Source organism: Triturus cristatus, chromosome 10 (assembly GCF_964204655.1).
Source record: "Triturus cristatus chromosome 10, aTriCri1.1, whole genome shotgun sequence".
Lineage (NCBI taxonomy): Eukaryota > Metazoa > Chordata > Amphibia > Caudata > Salamandridae > Triturus > Triturus cristatus.
The window spans coordinates 969,875,697-969,897,794 of record NC_140593.1 but is presented as its reverse complement, the minus strand read 5'-3'; the positions used below and the strand labels follow the sequence as shown (position 1 = coordinate 969,897,794).

At 45.6% G+C, this 22,098-nt stretch overlaps 1 protein-coding gene across 1 annotated transcript in view; it reads left to right on the top strand.

Annotated features, from left to right (window-relative positions):
• LOC146796348 (villin-1-like) overlaps positions 1-22,098 on the top strand; it is a 289,009-nt gene that overhangs the window by 204,513 nt on the left and 62,398 nt on the right. The window contains exons 12-15 of the mRNA XM_085628872.1: positions 11,056-11,193; positions 15,135-15,293; positions 20,025-20,204; positions 20,719-20,864. Coding sequence (XP_085484998.1) covers positions 11,056-11,193; positions 15,135-15,293; positions 20,025-20,204; positions 20,719-20,864 — 623 coding nt within the window. The remainder of the gene's footprint in view (positions 1-11,055; positions 11,194-15,134; positions 15,294-20,024; positions 20,205-20,718; positions 20,865-22,098) is intronic.

Below are 22,098 nucleotides of genomic sequence, written 5' to 3'. Positions count from 1 at the left end.
AAAGGTGTCGGTCAGTCAGACACATTAGCAGCATCGAGTGTCAGTCATGTTAGGGTCGTAATACCCAAAGAAGAGAGTATGTCTGGCAGAGACTGCACTGTGCCCTAAAATCCTAGTTAAATGACGTCATGAGATGAAGAGGCTTCTGCAGTACTGCAAGATAGAATGCAAGGGAACCCTCAAAATAAGCAAGTAAATAACAATCAATTGACTAATAACAGACAGGTCAACTAGTACTCCCCCCTTTCTGTGCCCAGGGCAACCCCCAAGGCACAGCTGGAGGCCGCCTCAGGCGTCCAGGAGGAGGCAGCGGGCCACTGGGTACCCGGGTCCAGTGGCGCTGGGGCGAGGCAGTTAGTGCCGGGACCGGGGTACAGTGACCTTGAGAACTGGCGCCCTAGAAACTGTTGCAACCAGGGAGAGGCAGTCTAGGGACCGCCACTCCCACGATATCGTACCTGTACCAAACAGGGTGCGCGCAGTCAGGGGGGCAAAGCCGCTACCCCCTGAACCTGGGGAGCCCACTGCCACAACTCTAAAACGAGGGGCTACATGCTACCACCCAAAACCTGGGGAGCCAAACCGCTACACTCTAGAACGAGGAGCTACCTGCTACCACCCAAACTGGAGTACAGAACTCCCAAAAGAGACTTACCGGCGTCCGTTGAGTCTGGCAAAGCGTACCGACCTCTGTTCCAATCAAAGGAAAGAATCCATATAGGTCCACCACCCCCATCGGCCGATGACTCTCTGCCGGCCGGGCGGGGATGCAGTAGGTCGCCCTCCGTGATGCACCGTCAGGTAGGAACCGCTGGGCACCGGGGAGTCACTGCGGGCTGGGAACGTGCAGAAGGGCGCTGTCGCCGGCCAGGTGGGGAGGGTGTCCGGACCAAAAAACTGTATCAGAGGGCAAAGATGCACATGTAAAGTATCCTGGAAGAGGGCGGCAGCGATGTCAGAGATCAAAAACTACGCCCAGTACTAGAAGAGAGAGAAAGAGAGACAAAGAAAACCTGACGGCTATTATGAATGATAAGCAGACACTAAACAGGAGCGCAGTCCTCACGCGAATGATGACAAACTGAAACATAAATTACAAGGGCCACAAAAAGAACACAGAAGAAGGTAATAAGGATAGGCGCAATGATGGCCATCTGCGTATCTGACCAATCAGTAACACAGGCTCGAGAGATGCCGCCAGGGCACACGCAAACAACCCTTGACATGAGAACAAGACGGGGAAAGAAAAGAAAGAGGGAAAGCAGGGGGTGGGGAGGGGGATACCAGAGGCAAAGCGAAGTCCACTGGGTGAGGCGTCGGTTCCCCCCCCGTGATGTTGCACGAGTGACAGCTGCGGATGGCTTCCTCAACCAGCGCGTCCATCCGCGGGAACCACACCTTGCTCCGCAGCCTTGCCTTGGTCTTGGAGATGCCTTGGTGCCCTTGATGTGCCAACCTGACCACCTCTCCTTGGAGACTCATCGGAATGACGAGAGTTGCTCCTCGCAGGACCACCCCGTGCGGCCCCTCGCTGAGCTCACTCCGCGCGTTCCACACCTGCTGTCGATACACTTTCTCCTCTTCGGTGAGGGCCTGCACTCCATCCAGGAAGTTCCGCCAGTGGTGGGTCGCCAGCGTGCGCTTCACCTTCACGAGGCAGTCGTCCAGTTCCGTGGCTTTGCCGATGTCTTCCAACGTGAGTGCCACCGGGCACGCGGCTTGCGACACTAGGCGGACGAACTCCTCCGTCTCCGCCTCCTCCGCCTGATCAGGGCGCGCCGGCTCCGGGTGGCGGGACAGGAAGTCCGCCGGGTTGCTGGCTCCTGGTCGGAACACGACCTCAAATCGGTACGCTTGTAACTGGACCGCCCATCTCTCGATCCTCGGGGGCCCTAGCCTCGCAGTGCCAGCGAAGAGCGGAACCAGGGGCTTGTGGTCGGTGACCACCCGAAAGTCGTGCCCATACAGGTAGAGATGGAAATGCTGGCAGGCCCACTTGATGGCCAGCGCCTCGCGCTCGATCTGCGCGTACCTCATCTCCGTAGCCGTCAGAGCCCTGCTGGCATACGCGGTCGGGACCCATTCCTTCGCCTCCGTCTCCTGCATCAGGACTGCGCCCAGCCCCACGGGGCTCGCGTCCACCACCACCTCTGTCCGCCGGTGGGGCCTGAAGTACGCCATCACCTTGTCATCGATCAGCGCGTCCTTGACCGCTTGGAACGCCATATCTTCCTTGGCCGTCCAGGTCCACGGATGCCCACTCTTCGTGAGAAGCCGGAGCGGCTCCGACAGGGACGCCAGATTGGGAATGAACCGCCCGCAGTAGGTTGCCATCCCCAGGAAGCTCCTGACCTCGGTGGCAGATGTGGGCCTCGGGGCAGCGCGGATCGCTGCCGCCTTCTTCGGATCCACTCTCAGGCCTTCCCTCGAGAAGATGTAGCCGAAGAATTCGACCGACTCCTGGTAGAAGGAGCACTTGGCCTCATGAAGGGTGAGTCCACTATCCGCCAGCCGCTGCAGCGTGTCGCGCAGATGTCGATGGTGTTCTTCCAGAGTTCGTGAGAACACTAGAATGTCGTCACTCAGGTTGATGACTCCCTGGAGACCTGAGAGAGTCTCCCGAATGGCGTTTTGGAAAACTTCGGCCGCTGACGAAATTCCGAAGCTCAGCCGCTTATACCTCCGCAGGCCAACGTGGGTGGAGAAGGTGGTAATGTTGCGGCTGTCGGGGTGGAGCTCAAGCTGGTGGTACCCCGCGTTGAGGTCCAATTTCGTGAACCACTGTGCGCCGTTGAGGTCGGCCACAATATCGTCCATGGTGGGCGTGAGGTGTCTTTCGCGCTTGACCGCCTTGTTCGGGAGGCGCATGTCCACACAGAGTCGGATGGCGCCTGGTTGCTTGGGTTTGGGCGCCACGACCAGGGGGGACACCCACGGGGTCGGACCCGATACCTTCTCAATCACCCCCAAGTCTTCCAATTTTTGCAACTCCTCTTCTACCTGTGGTCGCAGGAGGAATGGTATTCTCCGGTGACGCAGCGCCATGGGCCGGACCGTCGGGTCCACGTGTAGTCTGAACTGCTTTCCGCGTAGGCACCCTAGACCTTGAAACAGCATCGGAAAGTCCTTCAGTATCTCCCTTGCATGTAGCTCGTGCACCTGATTTGCGAAGAATACCAGCGCCAGATCTTCGGCGGTGTGGCAGCTCAGCAGGGTGCCCCTCTTGCCTTCCGCCACGTGGAATGTCGTGGCCAACTTCCGGCCTTCGCTGACGACTTCGACGTCGATCACCCCTCGCAGAGACAGTGGCCGGTCACTGTCGTACGTGAAAATTTGGGCTTTGGAGGGTCTCAGGGGTGGGCGTGGCGACAACCTCTCATACTGGCAGCTGTCCATGACGTTCACCGACGCCCCCGTGTCGATGAGAGCACTCACCGGGGACCCGGCCACCATGATGTCACACATGGGCGGCGGTCTTCTCCTCGTGCCTTCTCGGCCTACGAACGACACAAAGAAGACTTCCTCTTCTTCTCCCTCTTCATCGAACTCTGGCTTAGAGTTTTCACGCAGGGCGGCGGATTCCTCCGCGGTCAGCTGGTGTACACGCGCCGTTGCTCCCCGTGGGCCGGATGCACCACCGCGCCCCCTTCGGCCACCTCTGCAGACCTTCGCAAAGTGGTTCGCTCGGCCACACTTCAGGCATGTCTGTCCCATCGCGACGCACCGGCCGCCAGGTGGGTGACCCAGGCCGCAGTTGCCGCACGTGCTGCCCTGTGGAGCTCTCGCGGCTCCTCGCTGTTGACCCGGTCGCTTCTGCAGCGCGTCCACTCTCTCTTCCTTGACCACTGGCGGTTTCGGGGCAGTCGTCGGCCGATTGAGGGCCGCCTCCATCGCATCCGCCCGAGCATTGGACAGCTCGTGAGACCGGCCAAGGACCAGGATGTTTTCAAGGGTGATACCTGGCTCCCGCAGGATGAGACGTCGCAACGGGACCGACCTGCACCCCTGTATGAGTTGCGCCCGAATCTCTGCCCTCTGGTCAGGCAGCACACAGGACAGCGAGAGTTTCCGCAGGCGTGCATAGAAGACGTCAATGCTTTCGTTTTCTTCCTGTCGCGCCTGGCGAAGCTTGAACCATTCGAAATCCGGGTTCGTTTGGGGATCAAAATGGCGGTTCAGGGCCCTTAGGGCGCCCGCATAGTCGTCGTCGTTCCCCCGGTCCGGCAGAGTTTCGAAGAGGTCGTACAGCTCTTCACCCCCGTAGCACATGAGGAGCGATCGTTTGACCGTGTTGTCCGTCTCCCGCACTCCGACAAAATAGTGCTCCAGCCGTCCGATCCATGACCGCCACCGCACCGCCGCCGTGGCGGGGTCCGACAATCCGCTGAATGGCGGCAGCGGGGCCACCGCGCTGTGTCCAGGCGCGGCGGCCGCGGGCTGCGCGGCGGCTGCCGGCGGAGGCTGCTGCGCCGTGCCACTTCCGCTGGGGGCCGGGGTCGTCATGTTCGTCGTCCTTCACTGCTCGCGCCCCCAGACCGTCGCTGCGTGGCAGGTGTCCAGGCGAGACCTCTGCCGCTGCTGGAGCTGTGCGTGGGCGAGACCTGCGCTGCTCGGGATGCTGCGCGTAGGCGAGACCTGCCGGGTATTTTTTTTTTCTTGTGCAGTGCTTTATTGGTCTCTCTCCCCCTTGGATGCTGCGCGTAGGCGAGACCTGCCGGTTCCCTTTTTTTTTCTCTTCTGAGCTGGGCTTCGGTTGTATTACTCCCCTCAGGCACCGCCGAGGACGCCTCTGCTACACACTGCCTTCGGGGCCTTCCCCGGCAGACCCAGAGCCAGCCACGAGCTCACCTGCAGAGCGCCAGCTGCCCTTCAGCGCGAGGACGCGCGCTGCGAGGTCCTCCTCGTTCCGCCTCTGCGGAGAGCGCCGAGCACCCCCCCAGGCAAGTTGTTGGTGCTGGAGAGGCGAGGCGCGGGTAGGCTCCGCCCTCGTCGCCAATGTGGTGTTCTTTGGGGACACGTGGTGATATGGGAGGCCTAGGGGCAGGTAGCAAAATAAGGACACGCCAGCCGGGGTTGCTGTGTGGGCCGAAGACCACGAGCGGTCTCGCGCCCCTTTATTTATACCGTCGGGCGTGCCCGCCCTCCGGGTGCGTGGATGCGTGAACGTCGTGTTGGAACGGGCCGGGTGGCTCCGTTACCACACCACCCACGACCCTGTACCATTGAGTTAAACTGGGTGCTCATTTGAGTCTTATTGCTGCGGTAACTACTATGAGTTCGATAACTTTTGAAAGCGAAGACGTGCAAAGATTGAACATACATTTACTGTAACTTCATATCCTTTGTATACTCCTGCCATCTAGTGGTTTAGTATGGAATGGTTTGAGGGTTTTGACACCAACTTTGCAAATGGACGGACCGTTGTAATCAGGCGGTGGTGGCATTGGCAAGCACCCCACAATCCTCAAGTTTGAATTGTATTGTAATTGCATATATGCAGTGCTTACTACCCCTGAAGTAATTATGCTGCTCTGGAACTAAAAATTAATTAGTGATTAATCCAGTGTTTGTTGATTATTGTTTGTTACTAGGAAGAGACTTGTGCTCTCAAGGAAACAATTCCATGCAACAATTCAGTTTCTTTGTGGTGCTTTAATTTAATAGAAGTTCAGTGTGATCATTAGTTGGGGTGTGTGTGAGTTCATGTAGATGGTTGGCGGGATTAATAGGTGAGGTAGAAGAGATTAGGTATTGTTAAATTGCAAGCAGATGACTTTCAAAGAAAGAGAGGTTGTGGTCTTTGAAATGAGGCATGGGCATTTTGCAGAAATATGATAGAGATTAAGGCAAACTTGCATGTGATTTAAAGCTGGTTGTGGTCAAAGAGGGAAGGCATGCAAAGGATGGAAATACGTAGCAGGGCATTCGACAGAAATAGGCACAGGTAACAATGAGAAGTTTGATGCTCAGATCAATTTTTTCATGCAGGTCTTTAGGAATATATTGGAGGTTTTTAAGGCATTATGTAATCTCAAGATGCAAAACTGTAGAAAGAAGTAATATCTGCATGCGAGATATTGCTATATCAGATACTGTTGATAGGTACTAGCATCAAGCCAATAGTCTGGGCAGGATAAGGACCGAAACATTCCGACCACAAACAAGGGTTGTAGTGTTCCCCTTTAAATATTTATTCATACCATACAAAGACATGAATAAAGATTTTTCTCATATCTTAGGTATTTCTAACTGTTTATTTTCTTTGTATCAGAGGTGGTATTGAACTACTCCCATTTATATATATTCAGGTAACCCCACCACACCATTTTACCATAGGCCCAGTACTCCCAAAAATATCCTTAAGTGCCCCCCTGTTTCACGGGGTTGTTGCCCACGATGGTGACATCCGCTACCAGCATGAGCAGGGATCCTATGATGAAGCACGCCACAACATTGTGGGTAAGGGTTACCGTCGTTAACAGAAAGGACTCTTGCACAGATTAATAGACCTTATCGCCTCCATTTTGAGCCTCACGGTGTACTCTTGGTTCAAGTAAAGTGTTGGTACTGCAGAGTACTCCACAATCACTTCATGACTAATGACTTTAGAGCAGAACACATTGACAAACTTTAGCAAGCCACTGTTGCCTTGTGAGAAAATGTTGCCTTATTTGCTGATGTGGGCAACTCAAGAATGTGGCCGGGAAAAATCTCAGGCAGTCCAAATTCCATAATGTAATTATATGGCTTCACTAGATAACAAAGACTTCTGAGTGTGGTTTTAGGTTCCACAATCACAGCTCAAGGTCTCAATGCATTGACAATACATGCATGTGAAGCAATAGACATTAAACACAATAATGAATAACAGAGCATGCACCTAGAACTAGCTAGCAGCAAGCAATCCTTCTGAACAGTATATGTTATTGGTTAAAGACAAAAGAACCAAGTCTTTCCTTTTGTAAACTCATTTAATACACAGGTTAGCATCTGTGAACAACTCATTTCCCAGTCTGTAGTCTAGGAACTGAATATTCCAGTAGGGAGGCTGCAGAGCGAATTTGGGTGCTTAGATGGTAAAGAATAAATATGAGCTCACATACACTTTTGCATTAAAGAACCAAAGGCCACAGACCCCGGAACCTTTGTGTGTCCTTCTCTTCTGTTGCTGGATTAGGTTAAGACCATGTCTGTTGGGAGGTGAAGCTTGGTTATGAACAGTGTGACCACTTTCTTTTGATGCTCTGCAACACCTTCTCATTTCAAACTTCAGCTTTGCAATAATGCTGGTGAGCCTGCTTTATAAGGTGAGAGAAAGGTAAACCAGGAGGCAAAGGGTCACAAAACAAGGCTGCTGAGGGATGTTCAATAGACTGCAGAGAAAATTTATATGTGTCATTTGTCCAACCTCCTTCCAGCGGCCTTAGACAGGGTAATGAGCATTCCTGAGCCCATTGAAGAAACATATTTATTTGTCTCTGAACATCTTTTCTGTTACACCAGTGATGATAATTTTGCATTACTCAGGTACTCTCACTTTCCACCATTTTCGAAAGCCAAAGTCTTTTGCTACCGGACAACAAACACAAAATGTCTGCAGACACCCAGCAGAAACTCCTCTTTCTAATATTGCTCAACATCAGTGGCCCCTATATCAAGAGGAAGAAGGTACTCAACTACTTGGCCAATAAAACAGTTGACGTGGCTATGCCATAGCAAGCACCCTTATCTTTGGCATATTCTGAGAAGTTGAAGAGGTACTGGGTTGATAAGGTTATGAGCTGCTGCTGTTCTGTCTCCAGTCCATGTTCATAAGTGGCATTATCATTTCTCAGACTTGCGGCATGGCCCTTCTTTTAAGGATATATCTACTTTTGAAGACCCTCAAATCCTGGAGTGATGTTGATGGTAGCTACATCTTAACTACAATTAGCTCAATGGGTTCAACCTTGGTTGTAGCTTGAAATATTATCTGAACTGCACCAAAACTGGTTTTCCTGCCTCTCTTTCTAGACTGTTACTGAATTTGCCAAGAACTGTGTAATTGGGTGTGGAGATTGGAACCAGACTCTTGGTCATTTCATAGAGAAATCTGGTGCTCCAGAAAGAGCAAACAATTCTGACTGTCCCGTACAATGTGATGCCATAGAAGACTTCAACCAGCTAGATTTGTGGAGGCTGCCACACCGTACAGATAAGGAATACTGTTACCTTTGTGTTCATTGGTACTCCAGAATAGATTTCTTTTTCTTGTCTGGAATCCTTCTCATGCCCATTCTTCAATGTCCAGTCCTAGAATGGGGAAGATATAGAGAATTAACACCTGTAGATTCAAAGCTCCTGAGGAAAAGCAGTTCCAGAATACTATCAAGAAGTTCTCAGAGGAAACATCTTTGGGCATCAGAAAGGGCTCTCTAAGGTTTGATAGGGCAAGAGATTCAGTGAATAACAGAAGACAGTCAAAAGAAACATTTGGAGTGGCAGCGCTTGGAACCAATCCAATATAGCCACTTAACGGTGAGGTGATCCATCAGTCAGCTCATATGCTGACACCAGAGGATGACCAGGGAAACCACGATTCTGGATACATGCCCTTGAGGCAGGCGTGTACCATCGGAGGCCTTTGACTGATTGCAGTTGATTTAGGGTAAAGCATGACGCCCATGTGGTGCACAGCCCGTAAGGCCGGGCAGTGACATGGGCTGCTGGTAAGCCTAGGGTCGTGCGCACACCTGGGGCACTAAGTTGCCCTCCTCATCCGTCGTGTCCATGGCCTCCCCACCTCTGTGACACTGATGAGATCAGCCTTGGCACCACTACTTGACTCAGAAGCCCTGTTACGCTCACAAGGAGGTGAGACCTACTCCACACCCCTTGGCAATCCTAGAATCTGCTGAGGGTTCACCCACTCTTGAGCTCACACTATACAATAACAAGGGGAGAACTGTGAGGGTCTTGGTGCAAGCCAGGGGCACTTTTAAAATGCTAGATACCCATGTGGAAATCCAGATAGGAGATCCTGTCTCTGGCTGGGACAGACTCCCCAACTGTCTCCCCATAGCTGATTCAGCATATGTCACCAACTGCATGCACTGCCCCTGGGAGGCATATGATATACTCACATCCCTGGTGGTCTAGCTAACAGTTGTTGATGATTCATTAAGACTGGTCTGAGATGATGGATATAAACTGCTGCAAAGATTCTACTTTCTGCTGAATTGTCACACAAGGTGGTGGGAGCACCCTGAGAGTGTACGTCAAGGGCCTGAGTAAATTTGTCTCTAGTGATCAAGATGGGGATGAGTGGAGCCCAATGGGGCAAAATATCATTTGCACCTACACAACCTACGCATAATAAAATTATACAAGAAACTGAAAAAACATACAACGCATGTACCATTGAGGCCACTGGGGAAGACGGTATGGACATAAAAGGGCCTGCTGATCAAAATGAAATGCTGCCAGAGTGCAATAGATGGCAAACTTGGTAATGGTACTCCCACTTGGACCAGATGCAAAGTAGGCTAGACAGGCAGGGGTCCCACCTGGATCGAACTAAACAGTGCAATAATGATATTGAAGAAGGTTGTAGATCCATGGAAGATAACACGTACACCCTTGAAAAATCCTTTCTGATGGTCCAAAACAAGAATGAAAGTTTTGGAAGCCAGTTTATATTGTTGCAGTGTTAGAGTGGAAGATCTTGCAGACACTACTGCTATCACAGACAGGGAAACCTTCATGGAAAAACTGCTTCTTGACATTTTTGCGCAGATCTCCTTCTACCTGTTTGTTAACAAGTGGAAGGGCCTGTTGATTACTGGGTCCCAGACCCCTACTGGGGGCCCCCTTCGACTTGTCCTCATGATGCTTCTAAATTTTAGGGAGCATGGCTCGAGAAAAAAAGTAAGATTCAACATCGAGGGAATATCCTGTCCTTTTATCCAGACTTTAGGCAATCTCTACAGCAGGCCAGGAAGGCATAGGTGAATATTAAAAAGAAACTGTGAAGTCATGACATACAGTACTTATATTCCTAAGAAAGCTGAGAGTGAGATGGAAGTACAAGACACACACATGTACACCACACCAGAAGATGCTTTCTTACCTTACTCCAGACTTCCCAAGTACCACAGGGTCAAGCAAGGTGGCCTTGTGTGGCTTGGTAAATCTCATCTAGGTTTTGCATCACCCTTTTGTTACTGTGCGGGTCACAAGTATGACGCAAAAGTTTGATGAATATGCCCCTTGGTGTGTATTGTGAAAAACACATTAACACATATGGTACTTGGTTTGGTCCTCCCGAAACAAACAGGAAATCTGCATATAATATGCACACCCTATTTGCTGTTATAAACGAAGTGGAACCTGATCTGCTGGCAGGGTCAGTTTATTTTGACCTTCTGGTTAGGATTAGGGCTAATACACTCATTTTTGTACTTAGAGAATGTGATTAAGTGAGATCCTAAATAGGTTTGAAGGTTACAATCTACAGTTTGCTTTATGACTGTAATGACCTAGTCTTATTTAGTCTAGCATGCTCAGTTAACTGGTTGTCATTCTGGATGACCGAATGGAAATTAGTTACAGATTCTTGAACATTGCTTCTTCTTTTTAAATCTGGACTCTTGGCCATGTGTTCAGGGTAACACATTGTTTCATTTTTTGAGGCCTTTTCGATGAGAGGTAGCAGAGTTAGGAAGACAGATTTGAAGTGCTTCTGAAGGGATAACAAGAAAATTGTTTGGGGGTTATCTTTTGGTCACTTTAACTAGGCTGCTATTTGTTCATAGAATGGTGTAGGCGTTGTGTAGCTGCAAATTGACGACCAAAAGTTTATCACTGGAGGGTGGTTGGATTGGATGGTGTGAGTCCGAAAACGTGTTTTTGAAATCCTCCTGACTTCACAACTATGGCACAAAACTGCCACTCCTTATTTCTTCTTTCTTCATTCTGAAGTCCCTGCAGTAAGCACTAGCCAGGGACAAAATATGCGCAGTTTACGGATTTGAGTAGGAGTACTCTACATTGTCTCATTAGGTCTTCTTTTTCCAGGTGTGGCGGATCGAGGGATCAGAAATAACAGAAGTGGATCCCAGCACCTATGGCCGCTTCTATGGAGGAGACTGTTACCTGGTCTTGTACACGTACATGAAATCGGGCAAGCCTAATTACTTGCTGTACATGTGGCTGGTGAGTAAAGCATAGCTTATTTTTTATATAACAGTTCAGTGTACTACAATTGTATTATATTTGTTGCCATCCTTAGAATCCTAGAAGGCAACAGAAAGAGTCTATGTAGTTATCTGGAAAGAGATATAATGCAGATTGTATCCAGGATTGTTCTCAAAGTATCCAAACTGTGTGGTAGGGCATAAGGGAGAGCATGGGGAGGCAGGGCCAATGTGCTACCTCTTGGTAGTATATTGAGCGAGACAAGATAAATCATTACTTAGATCGGCTGGATCTTGTTAAAATATTTTGTTTGAAATCTTTGCTAAAATTTACTACATCGAATTTAAATGAATCTTAGAAGTTACAAATTCCTGTAATACCAATAATGCAAGTGCGTGTTGTGGCATATGAGACATATCTTGTTTCAGATGTCAAGGTACCATAGCAACATATGACATCACACCCATGGTTCTGTTCCACCTTTGTTGCCTAGGTTCTGGAATGTGTACATTGAGATTATGGTGAGCTGTTGCCTGGGCTGGCTGTGGTTTGGATGGGTCCTTCTTTCTTTGGAAATAAACCTAAATCTACTTTACAACTCAAGCCTTTACTTTCGTGATCCTTTCAGCTGCATGAAGATCTTACGTGTGTACTCCTAAATTAAAAGTAACAGTTCAACTACATCCATTGAAGGAGGAATCACCCCATAAGCAACTTTGCAGCACTACTTTTCCTCATTTCTGCTTCTTGACGCTAACCACCTTCTTCCATCACCTGGCCACTTCATCACATGTAAACGGGTACAATCAAACTCAGCCACCACTAACGCTCATAAACCACTTCAAACATTGATCCTTATCCACTGAATAACTTTACAGTTCCAACACACAGCCAAAGAAAGTTTTTGCTTTTGTAGTGTGAATCAGTGGCATATTTTTTATGTTTTTCATATTTTTTCAAAGATATTTGTGTGTGGTTTTTCACTGACTGTCAGCAAGGTCAAGTTTTTAATATATCAAGCTAAAGTGCTAATATTAACATTCAAGGGCATGATTTAAAAGTAATTATATGCAGAAATGGTACTTGTACTGACACCGTGTTTATTTTGTATGGGGGACTGTACTTTTCCTCCAGAATTTGCTATTCATCAGCAGGATTTAATCAGATCACCAAAACCTTCATTTTATGTCGCAATTAAGGGCAAAACACATAATAATGGGAAATGTATGGCCCCAATAAATTCTGCACCCTGGAGTATTGCATTTATCCGGTTGCATAAATATTGGATAGTTCTCCATGGCCCTTGTACTTTCCACCATAGTCCCTAGAAAGACAAAGGATGGCTAATAAATATGGAACAAGAGAGGATGAAAGAGAGAAAAGTTTAAAAATTCAATCAAATCTGCTAAGCACCTTTCATAGGTATCTCAGATATATGCATATTCCTTGAAGAGTTTAGTAAATACACAGGTGACTGAAAAAGTAGTTTAAAATATGAGGCAACATTAGGACTACTGGGATGGCTGTAGAGTCAGGAATTATTTGAGAAGTACTTCCAGTGAAAATGGAGAGGTAAAAATTATACTATAAGTTTTTAATGGCCCGTGAGGCAGGTAAGTGATGATGAGACTAATTAAAGTCATTGGGCCTCATTTACAAAAAAAGCTTCAGTTTTCACAAAGTTCCAGCTTTTTGGGGATTTTAAAAAATCATACAGGTTATGCAGGGAAGTTTATAAAAATTGTAAATTTCACAAGTATAGGGGCATTGTTGTAGGAGAGATTGTCTTTCCAGAGGTCTCAGTGCCTGAAAGGTCCCTGTAGAAGACAACAGGGATGCTGGTCAGGTCACCAGTAGGCTGCTAGGAACTGACAGTAGTCAATTTTCTCCGGTACATCCATGCCCGTTGTCCATTTTTGTAGATACAGCCATGGATAGAGATACAGGGCACATTCAGAGCCTGAACTCCTTGGGCTTCTTGTAGTACAGGATTCCTTCAATATAATTTGGGGGCTTGAATTATATCTCTGCTCCTAAATCCAGCCATTATTGTTTTCATCCCCAGAATTGGGAATAGCCACGCAGACTTGGGAATATGAGGTCCTTCGTTTCATGGTTATCCCTGTTTCCAGGGACCAATCAGGTCAGATTTACTACCTGCTCTGGGCATGTAGCTAGAGTAGGAGGACATCTGAACAGAGACATTTTAAGGCATGGGCAAAATGGGCAATTGCCAAGCCCCCTCCCCCAAGCGCTCCCCAGGAAAATATAACTTTCTCTCTATCTCCCCTCTAAATGTTTCTGTATCTTATCCCCTCTCTCTCATTCTCTCTGCCTAACTCTGATTCTCATTGTCCAGAGTCTCCCTAAGGAGTTTTGGAGCCATGGAAAAGACATAGTTGAACCGCTTTTCTGTGAAACCATTGCTGAAAGTTTGACATCAGAAAACGAGCAATATGCATCAAAGTTGTTCTAAACAGGTGCCCTCAAAAGATATCTTGCCCGGACCCCAAAAATCCTTAAGATGACACTCCATTTCTGGGATGGGTAGGTCCTTGTGTATGAGGAAGGAGTATTGCTTGCACCTCCAGTGGTGTTTTAGAGGGTCTGGTGGGGCTGTGCACCATGCTATCTGCAGTTTGACTAGGTGTGGGGCTGCATCTGGTAAAACCAAGCCTGGTGTTCCTGCACATGGCAATGCCAGATGCAGAAGCACTCGCAACTTTCCCCGAGAGAAAGCTCTCCACAACACATGTAATAGGGCCCTAAATGGTAGGTGACCACTGTATGGCAGAAAGGGGAAGGTGCCTTGGTGCTGGTACACAGCTATTTCAAATTCACAGCTAATCCTTGAGAAGCAGGGGATGACTCGGAAACCGGCAAATTTATACATTTTTTAAGGAGACTGTTCCACAGATTTGGCCATTGACTGACTGAATAATCATTAATCTGCTCACTAGGGTAAGTGACAAAAATGCCCTAGGATTCACAGTCAGGGTGGCGGTGGAGCAGTAATAAAGAGACTGATGCAATACCAAAGTATGGAACCTATTTTCTGCAAGCTAGAGGCCTTTATGGTTAGGCAGAGAGGAGAACTGAGATTTTGCCCTGAATGAGTGATAAATATTTTTCTCTTACCCAGCTATCCTGATGCCCTGGGATGTCAATTTATGTATATTGAAAGTACCTTTAGTCATAGAGATGCTCTGTGAAGCCCTATCTTTATTAGAAACATGTTTGAGGGCTCAGAATGCTAGCCCTGTCTTGTACACTAAAGTACCAATTCAAATGAGTCCTTCGTGCATTATACTAGAAGGTTGGTGTTCCTCCACCTAGGGGAAGAAGGGAGTGGTTTGTTGTAGGGGTTGAGGTGCAAATAAACCTTGGCTTTATTGTTTCTTTAATTTTCCATGTAGAGAAACAGTCTGTATCCTTATGAGACCTAATTATTCATGAGAACTGAATTTTAAGTAATATGCTGCTTCCATATTATGTTGTGCTCCTGGGCAAAACATCAATGTTTGGGGAAGTTGGTTCAAGATTAGTTGATTTCCAAAGAAACCAACAAAAGTATCAAATGTCAAGAATATTTGCATCATTGAGAGGTCTGACTGGGTTACTTAAATCTTAAAGTGCAGTGTGTTGATAAATAGCGCATTTAGTGCAAAAATCATATTACTGAATGTATTATAAAAATGTTTGTGCAGATGGGTTGTGCTATTTTATCAAAGGAAATGGGATCTGTATACTTGTTGCCAGAGTGGTAAACAAAGGAAGGTTCTTAAGGTTCCAAGTAGCTATGATTTAACTGAATGCAAAGAGAGCTCCCTTCTTTGTCCTATCATACCTGGCTAAGGATGCTTCGGTGCACTTGTCCCAGAAAAAACTTAGTTACCAGAAAACTGTGTTGATATTAAGACGGAATATGACAAAATCTGACTATTGTGACTCTATTCCAGGGCCGCCACTCCACAATTGATGAGATCACCTCCTGTGCATTCCATGCTGTAGAGCTGGATCGAAAGTACAACGATGAACCAGTGCAAATCCGTGTAACGATGGGGAAGGAGCCAAGACATTTTCAAGCAATTTTCAAAGGCAAAATGATCATTTATGAGGTAACAGGGTCAATTATTGTATCCTACCTGCATTCTCCTGGTAGAGAGAAAGTTTTAGATGGTGGAGCTTCACAAACACGTAGCAACATATGTATTTAATGTGCAGGAGGATGGAAAATGTGCATTGTAGGAGCTTAAAACTTAAGGTGATGGTTGAGAGACTGCAAATATTGATTTCAAAGGAAGAAGAAGAACTAAGGAAGGCCTATATATTGCTGTAGGAACCGGTAAAAGCGACATATCCTTCTGAAAGTAGAAGGCACTGACAGCACCTCCTTTGAAGTGACAGGGATTTGCAGATTCTTAGGGCACTATTCACAACACAAAGGTAAAAATATAAGTGTATGTACACTCATGTGTAGATCCATTGCTAAGCCTAACTGTAACTCCTCATGTTTTTGATATTTACTATTTCCAAGTGGAGGTTTACACCTTGCTGTAGACATATATGTCTCCTTCCTCTCAAATGAGGGAGTGAAGTCTCCTACACAGAATCTACAATAATAAATCTACTAATAGTAACTTTCACCTGTGGGAGGAGATCTCGATCACTTTGACAATCCCAATATGCCCCATCCAAAAACAATCATTGCTAAACTAAATGCACTAAACCTGCATCAGATCGTCCACAAACCCACACACATTGCCGGACACATCCTAGATGTCATTTTTGCAAATACAGAACTACTTGCCTTTCATACAATGACTCCGGTCACATGGTCAGACAACCATTTTCTTGCTTTCAAACATAAAACAACACTAAGTGACGCACCTAAACCAACCTTGTGTGCATCCACCTATGGATCGTGAAACAAACTCTATTTGGAACACTTAGAAGCACAACTAACATCCAGTACAGATCGAGACACAATAAATTCTGTTAAAAAACTATATGAGCGGCTACAAGAAGCTTTTTATATCCTAATACTACTAAAAATAATACAACAAAACAAAAGAAAACAAGCAACTTGGACAAATACACAGATAAAGGAGATAAAACAACACATTAGAAAGCTGCAATGTGCCTGGTTCAAGACAAACACCAATCAAGACAAACTTCGCCTACAGAAAATTTACAGATTATACAAGTTGGCTATCTAAAAAGCTAAGAAAAGGTACTATTGAGACAGAATTCAAAATGCTAAATGTGCAAATAAAGAATTCTATAAAATTCTCAATCAATTTCGTAAACCAAATTGCATAGAAGGAGCTCAAGATTTCACAGGCAAACTAGCAAATCATTATACGGCCAAAGCAGACATGTTGGGCTCATATTTAAAATGAAGACAAAGCACTATCACTGACCCTTTTCCAAAACAATATTCCAAGAATACTCTAATCCAGCCTCTCCGTTCCTTCCAACACATTTCACACAATGAATTTATGGACCTGATCAAAACAAGCAGACCTACCAGCAGCCCTTCTGACCCGTTTCCACCGCAAACCTTCAAGACAATTCTTCTAACAACCTCTGCTGCCACACCAGTAAGAAGAATCAACAACAATTCCTTAAGTATCTGAAAATTTCCATAAGAACTCAAAAAGTCATACATACGCCCATTACTGAAGAAAACAAACTTGGACCCGCTGAACCCTGACAACTACATACCAATTACAAATGGACCTTTCCTGGGCAAACTGATAGAAAGAGCAGCATTCACCCACATGTCACAATTCATTGAAGATAATTCCATAGTTTCAGACTTCCAAATGTTATTTAAATATAGATATTTATGATAATAAAATGAATATTTAGATAATTTAGGGCCTGATTGGGTTGGCGAGCGGTCGACGGGACCGCCCGACAGGCTGTCAGCGGTCCCGCACTAGGCATTACAATGCAACGCCACCACGCGCTCGCATTGCCTATATTTTGCATTGCGGCGGGGGCTGCTGGCTGCAGCGCCCGTCACAATGCAAAAATGGAACACTTTGCCTATCCCTGCACTACTTGGCAGGCTCCATACGGTGCCTGCCACATGGTGCAGAGATATATAGGGGGGCACCATAGGTTCCCCCCCGGTGCCCACATCTTAGGGCCAGGGGAGAAGCGGGCACACTACGAGCCCCCAAAGTTCCTTTCCACCTGACTGTCCATGGCGGGTTAACCGCCATGAACAGGCGGGCAGAAAGGGACATTGTAATCCCTACGGTAGTGCCTGATAGGCACTGCCACCATTGTAGGGACTACGAGCCCCTCCACCGCACTGGCGGGCTCAAGGGGCCCGTCGGATGCGTGGGGGTCAGTCTTTCCCACCGCCAACACACAGCCCGCCATCGCAATGTGGCGGCGGTGATACAGTGACCGACGGGCTGTCGGTTGCGGTCTCACCACCATCGTAATCAGGACCTTAGTAATTTTAACTAATTTAAATGCGGTATTATTTTAATTGCCTGGCTTCACTGTTTTCTACGGAAGTTTTTTGCAATAGCAGTGGTTTGCCATGTGCGCTACTTGATTTACTCCAATGCTGGGCTGGAGTACATTTAGACCTGTAGTAACTTTAGACATATTTTGTGGATTACAATGATTTTTCTCTATTGTAGGTGTGTGTTTTGAATTACCAAGTCCTTCCCTAAACCCCGCCTTAATTTTCCTTTAACCGTGCACCTTTTATGGTAATTAGTCCTCATTATTCCACCACTCCCTCTGGTCCCTCCCACATTTACTACAAAAATAAATACCTGCCAGGGAGATCTCCAACTCAGCCCTGGAGTAAGTCAAGCCAAGTCTATTGCTGGGCAACCACAAGTTTTGCACATAGCAAGGAAAAGCAAATACTTCTCCAAAAACTTCATGCAATAAAAACTTTATGTTTATGACATGCAAAAGCCATAAATCTGACCAGTAATTTCTATAGTTTATTCATCTTGGATACAAACATATTTTTATATGAATCCTTTTAAAAAAAATCAATAGTCGTAGTACATGTAGTTAAATAATTAGATATACATGGTAGTTAAATAATTAGATATACATGATTCATGAGCAACCACATCAAGGAGCAAAAATATAAATATTCAATCTAGTGCAGCAGAAAAACACTAAACATATGACCAATTACAATACAGAGATAACAAAAAAACACACATAAAAAACTATACATGACAATAATCACATATCAAACATCAGAGAACACAAAAAATCAAAAGAGATAAAAATTGTTGCTCATTATGCTAACTTTTCTAGTGTAATGAGTATTTGAGCCATATGGATTGAAATGTGCCGACGCGCGTTTCGGAAGTTTACAAATGATGTGATCAACCTTCATCAGGGCGCTGACTGTGCAAATTAACTCTGTGGCAGAACACCATCCATTCAAGGTATGATCAATAGAGCTGTGCACTAAGCAGGAGGCTCACAATCTTCGCAACAACTGGTTATCTGAAAAGGTTCCTCCTTCGCTAAAAGCGTAACAATAAGCCACGGACTAGTAGTAAGGGAAGCACACACTTCCTATATCGGTATCACAGGAAGGACGGTCTGTTTAGGTCTCACAATGGAAAAGTATTTTTTGGGACCCTCGAAGGGGTGAGAGTGAGCAGCATGGCTCATGAAGTCGGGATGGATAACCAACCAGATTACAGCCCGGGGTAAAACTGATAACATGGGCTAAAGCGATCGTGTGAAGATGAACCAGGGTGGAAACGCACCTCCTCCTGGCCTGAATACGGCCAATAAACCGCAGGTTTTGCAACACATTCCCATAAAATCAATGGAGACAGGGAACTAACATATAACACCACATAGGAATTAATGATACATTAAGTATATTTATGAACTCTTTTTTAGGTGGATATTTCAAAACATTTAATAATACATATACTTTTTTTTTTGGTCAAAATATTTAACTTCTTTTTAAAATATAATAAGTATTTCAATTGACTAAATGCATAACTTTTAGCATGTTTACTACGAACGAATCCAAAATAAAACTGTTATTCTGTAATTTAATTTTTTAAATTATTGATTACAAATTAATATTTATAAATTAAATTAATATATGTAAATTATGTTGCAATGTAATAGATATTTCATTTGAGGTGGTAATGTGTTCCAACTTTTTATTTTATTAATACAAGATTAATATTAATTGCTTTACATTATTTTGCATTTATATTTTACACTTCAATATTTTAAATAATTTTTTGTTAACAAAATATACTTTAGTTTTGCAGGGCTTTCCTATGGGGAGATCTCCAACATTATGGTTGTTTCCACCAACTAGTGAAAAATTACTACAAGTGACTTTACACTTGTAAATTCAGTCTTATCGTGCTTTTCCTCCTCATTTGAGATATGTAACCCTCCAATGCAAATTTCCACTCAGAAGTGGCTAAATAGGAAAAAGACTGAGAGCTACACCTAGGTTCAGGGGTAGATTGACACACAGATAGACTTATGCAAGTAAATGTACCTTTGTGATCGTGACCCATTGTATCACAGTAGTTGGCCCAGTTGATGAAGGTCTCGAGGACTGGGTGCACGTAGATACTGAAAAGAAATGGAGACAAAAGGGCTCTTTGAGGGTCTCAGGGACCAAACAAGAGTCAGAAAGGGAGGACCGAATTAAAGTTGATGCAGATAGTAGCCAGGAAGGAGGCAAATCAGGGAGAGCACCTGCATGTTATTCTGTACACTAATCATATATTTAATCATATATTTGCACTTGAATAACACAGCAGAATTGACTACCACTGGTCTTTTTTCATCCATATTTTACATTTTAGGGAGGAACAAGCCGGACTGAGAAGAAGGAACCAGAGCCGCCCATCAGATTGTTCCATGTGAAAGGGACAGAGGAATTCAATACCAAGGCGACGGAGGTGCCAGCTCGAGCCTCGTCCTTGAACTCCAATGACGTCTTTGTGCTGAAGACAGAACAGGAATGCTACTTATGGTGCGGAAAGGTAAGTTACTGTAAGGCGAGCAGAATAGCTTCACTGCTTATAGGGCAGCATGCATTGTCGCTGTGCTATTATTTACACAATTTAAAAAAGGATTTGTCAGGAAACTGGGGTATTTTTACAAAAAACTGGAAATATTAGTACCTGTTACACTACAGAATAGTTTGTGAATATATTTGCCTAACTTTGTGTCTAGATGCCTAGCCATGTGCTTGTATACCTGTATGACAATCTATAAACTACGGAGAGCTCTGTCAGGTAGCATAATTCTTCGACAATTGTGAAAAATCTTGAACATTCAACTTATACCCAGGTTCTGAGGGACACAGGGCAACCCCATTGTACCTAATGGGGTATGTCAATCTAGGCGGAACAGAAGATGAATTGACATTGTTTTTGCTGCTCCTAATGAATTGATGAAGTTGTTTTGCATTTGGAATACAACATGCAGGGGATACATTGGCATGACTGAGACTGGAATGTCTTCCAATTTAGCTGTTATTTATCTGTGTTTCAGGGCTGCAGTGGTGATGAGAGGGAAATGGCCAAGACAGTGGCAAATGTGATCTCAAAGAGGGACAAACAGACAATTATGGAGGGTGCAGAGCCTGCAGACTTCTGGGTTGCTCTGGGTGGCAAAGCACCATATGCCAGCGAGAAGAGGTAATGTTGAAGCAAGTGAGAATTTATTACATGTACCATAAATGCCTGATTCATGAGTGCTTAATTTGTGGCGGTGGTTTCTGGTGCCCGGCACCGGAACTTAATTGTCAGCACCGGTACTTATGCCAGTACACCACATTGTAATGCTGTCTGTCAAATGTTCAGATGAGCACAACAATAGTGCTTAATGTGTCAATATACATTAAAAAAGAATAATACTGGCCGCCAAATCCATTAATATAGCTTTGGGTGGCTTGGAATAGTCTGAACTCTGAAATGTGTAGGAGTGTGAGGGTTTCTCGTTGTGTGGGTACTGTCATTGGCAGAGCTGGTGGGGGAATTAAAAAAATTAAGTAATGATAAAAATCCTGTGACAAAGTAGGATCCAACACTGCCTTAGTAGTTCCAAATAACGATTTATTAATACGCTCCTTCAATCACCTCATCCAGCTCCATACGCCTCCTCCAGTTTCTCATTCGAACATAAAGATTCTCTGAACCACAGTCCCAAGAATCAGAATGCTGCCCAGCTGTGTGAGAGTCCATGTGCATGCATGCAACCCCACACCAGAATACCACAAACCCCTTAAAGTGAAAGCCCCACGATGGCCAATTGAATCAACTATGAAATAATGTAGCTTCAGGACAACATTGGATGGAATGTTAATACCTTTGCAGCTGTGTACAATCCTGCCATCTAGTCTTGTGTTGTGAATATTACAAGTTGTTCAATTCAAGAAATTAAGTTTCAGTCTCGAAAATGATTTGTTATCACACAGCCAAACTTACATTGCATCAGCAGGCAGACTGCACATTTTTTTTTTTTTACTGCCATTGCGTTCAGAGCTCAAGTTTGGTGCTTCATCTTCAAAGTTGAGAGACATTCGAAAAACGGTTTTGTGCAAAGCAATAAAAAGAGAACAGAACAAATAACATTCACAGGTATTGCAGAGCATTCATCTCGGCTGCATATACAAAAGTCATCCAATTGATACATCTATAAACATTGAATTCTAAGTACTTCTTACTTGCTGTCCACGTCGTATAAGAATGATTCCTTGGAAGGCAGGAGATGGAAAATAGGCCATTTTGATTTGTTACATACAAATCTGGCACAATCCTGGATACGTAAAGTGTGCCTTCCTCAAGATTACTATGGTGTTTTAGCATGACAAGTTAAAACAGACTATTTGTAACTACAGGGAATATAGTTGAGTTTACTATGCTGCCATAG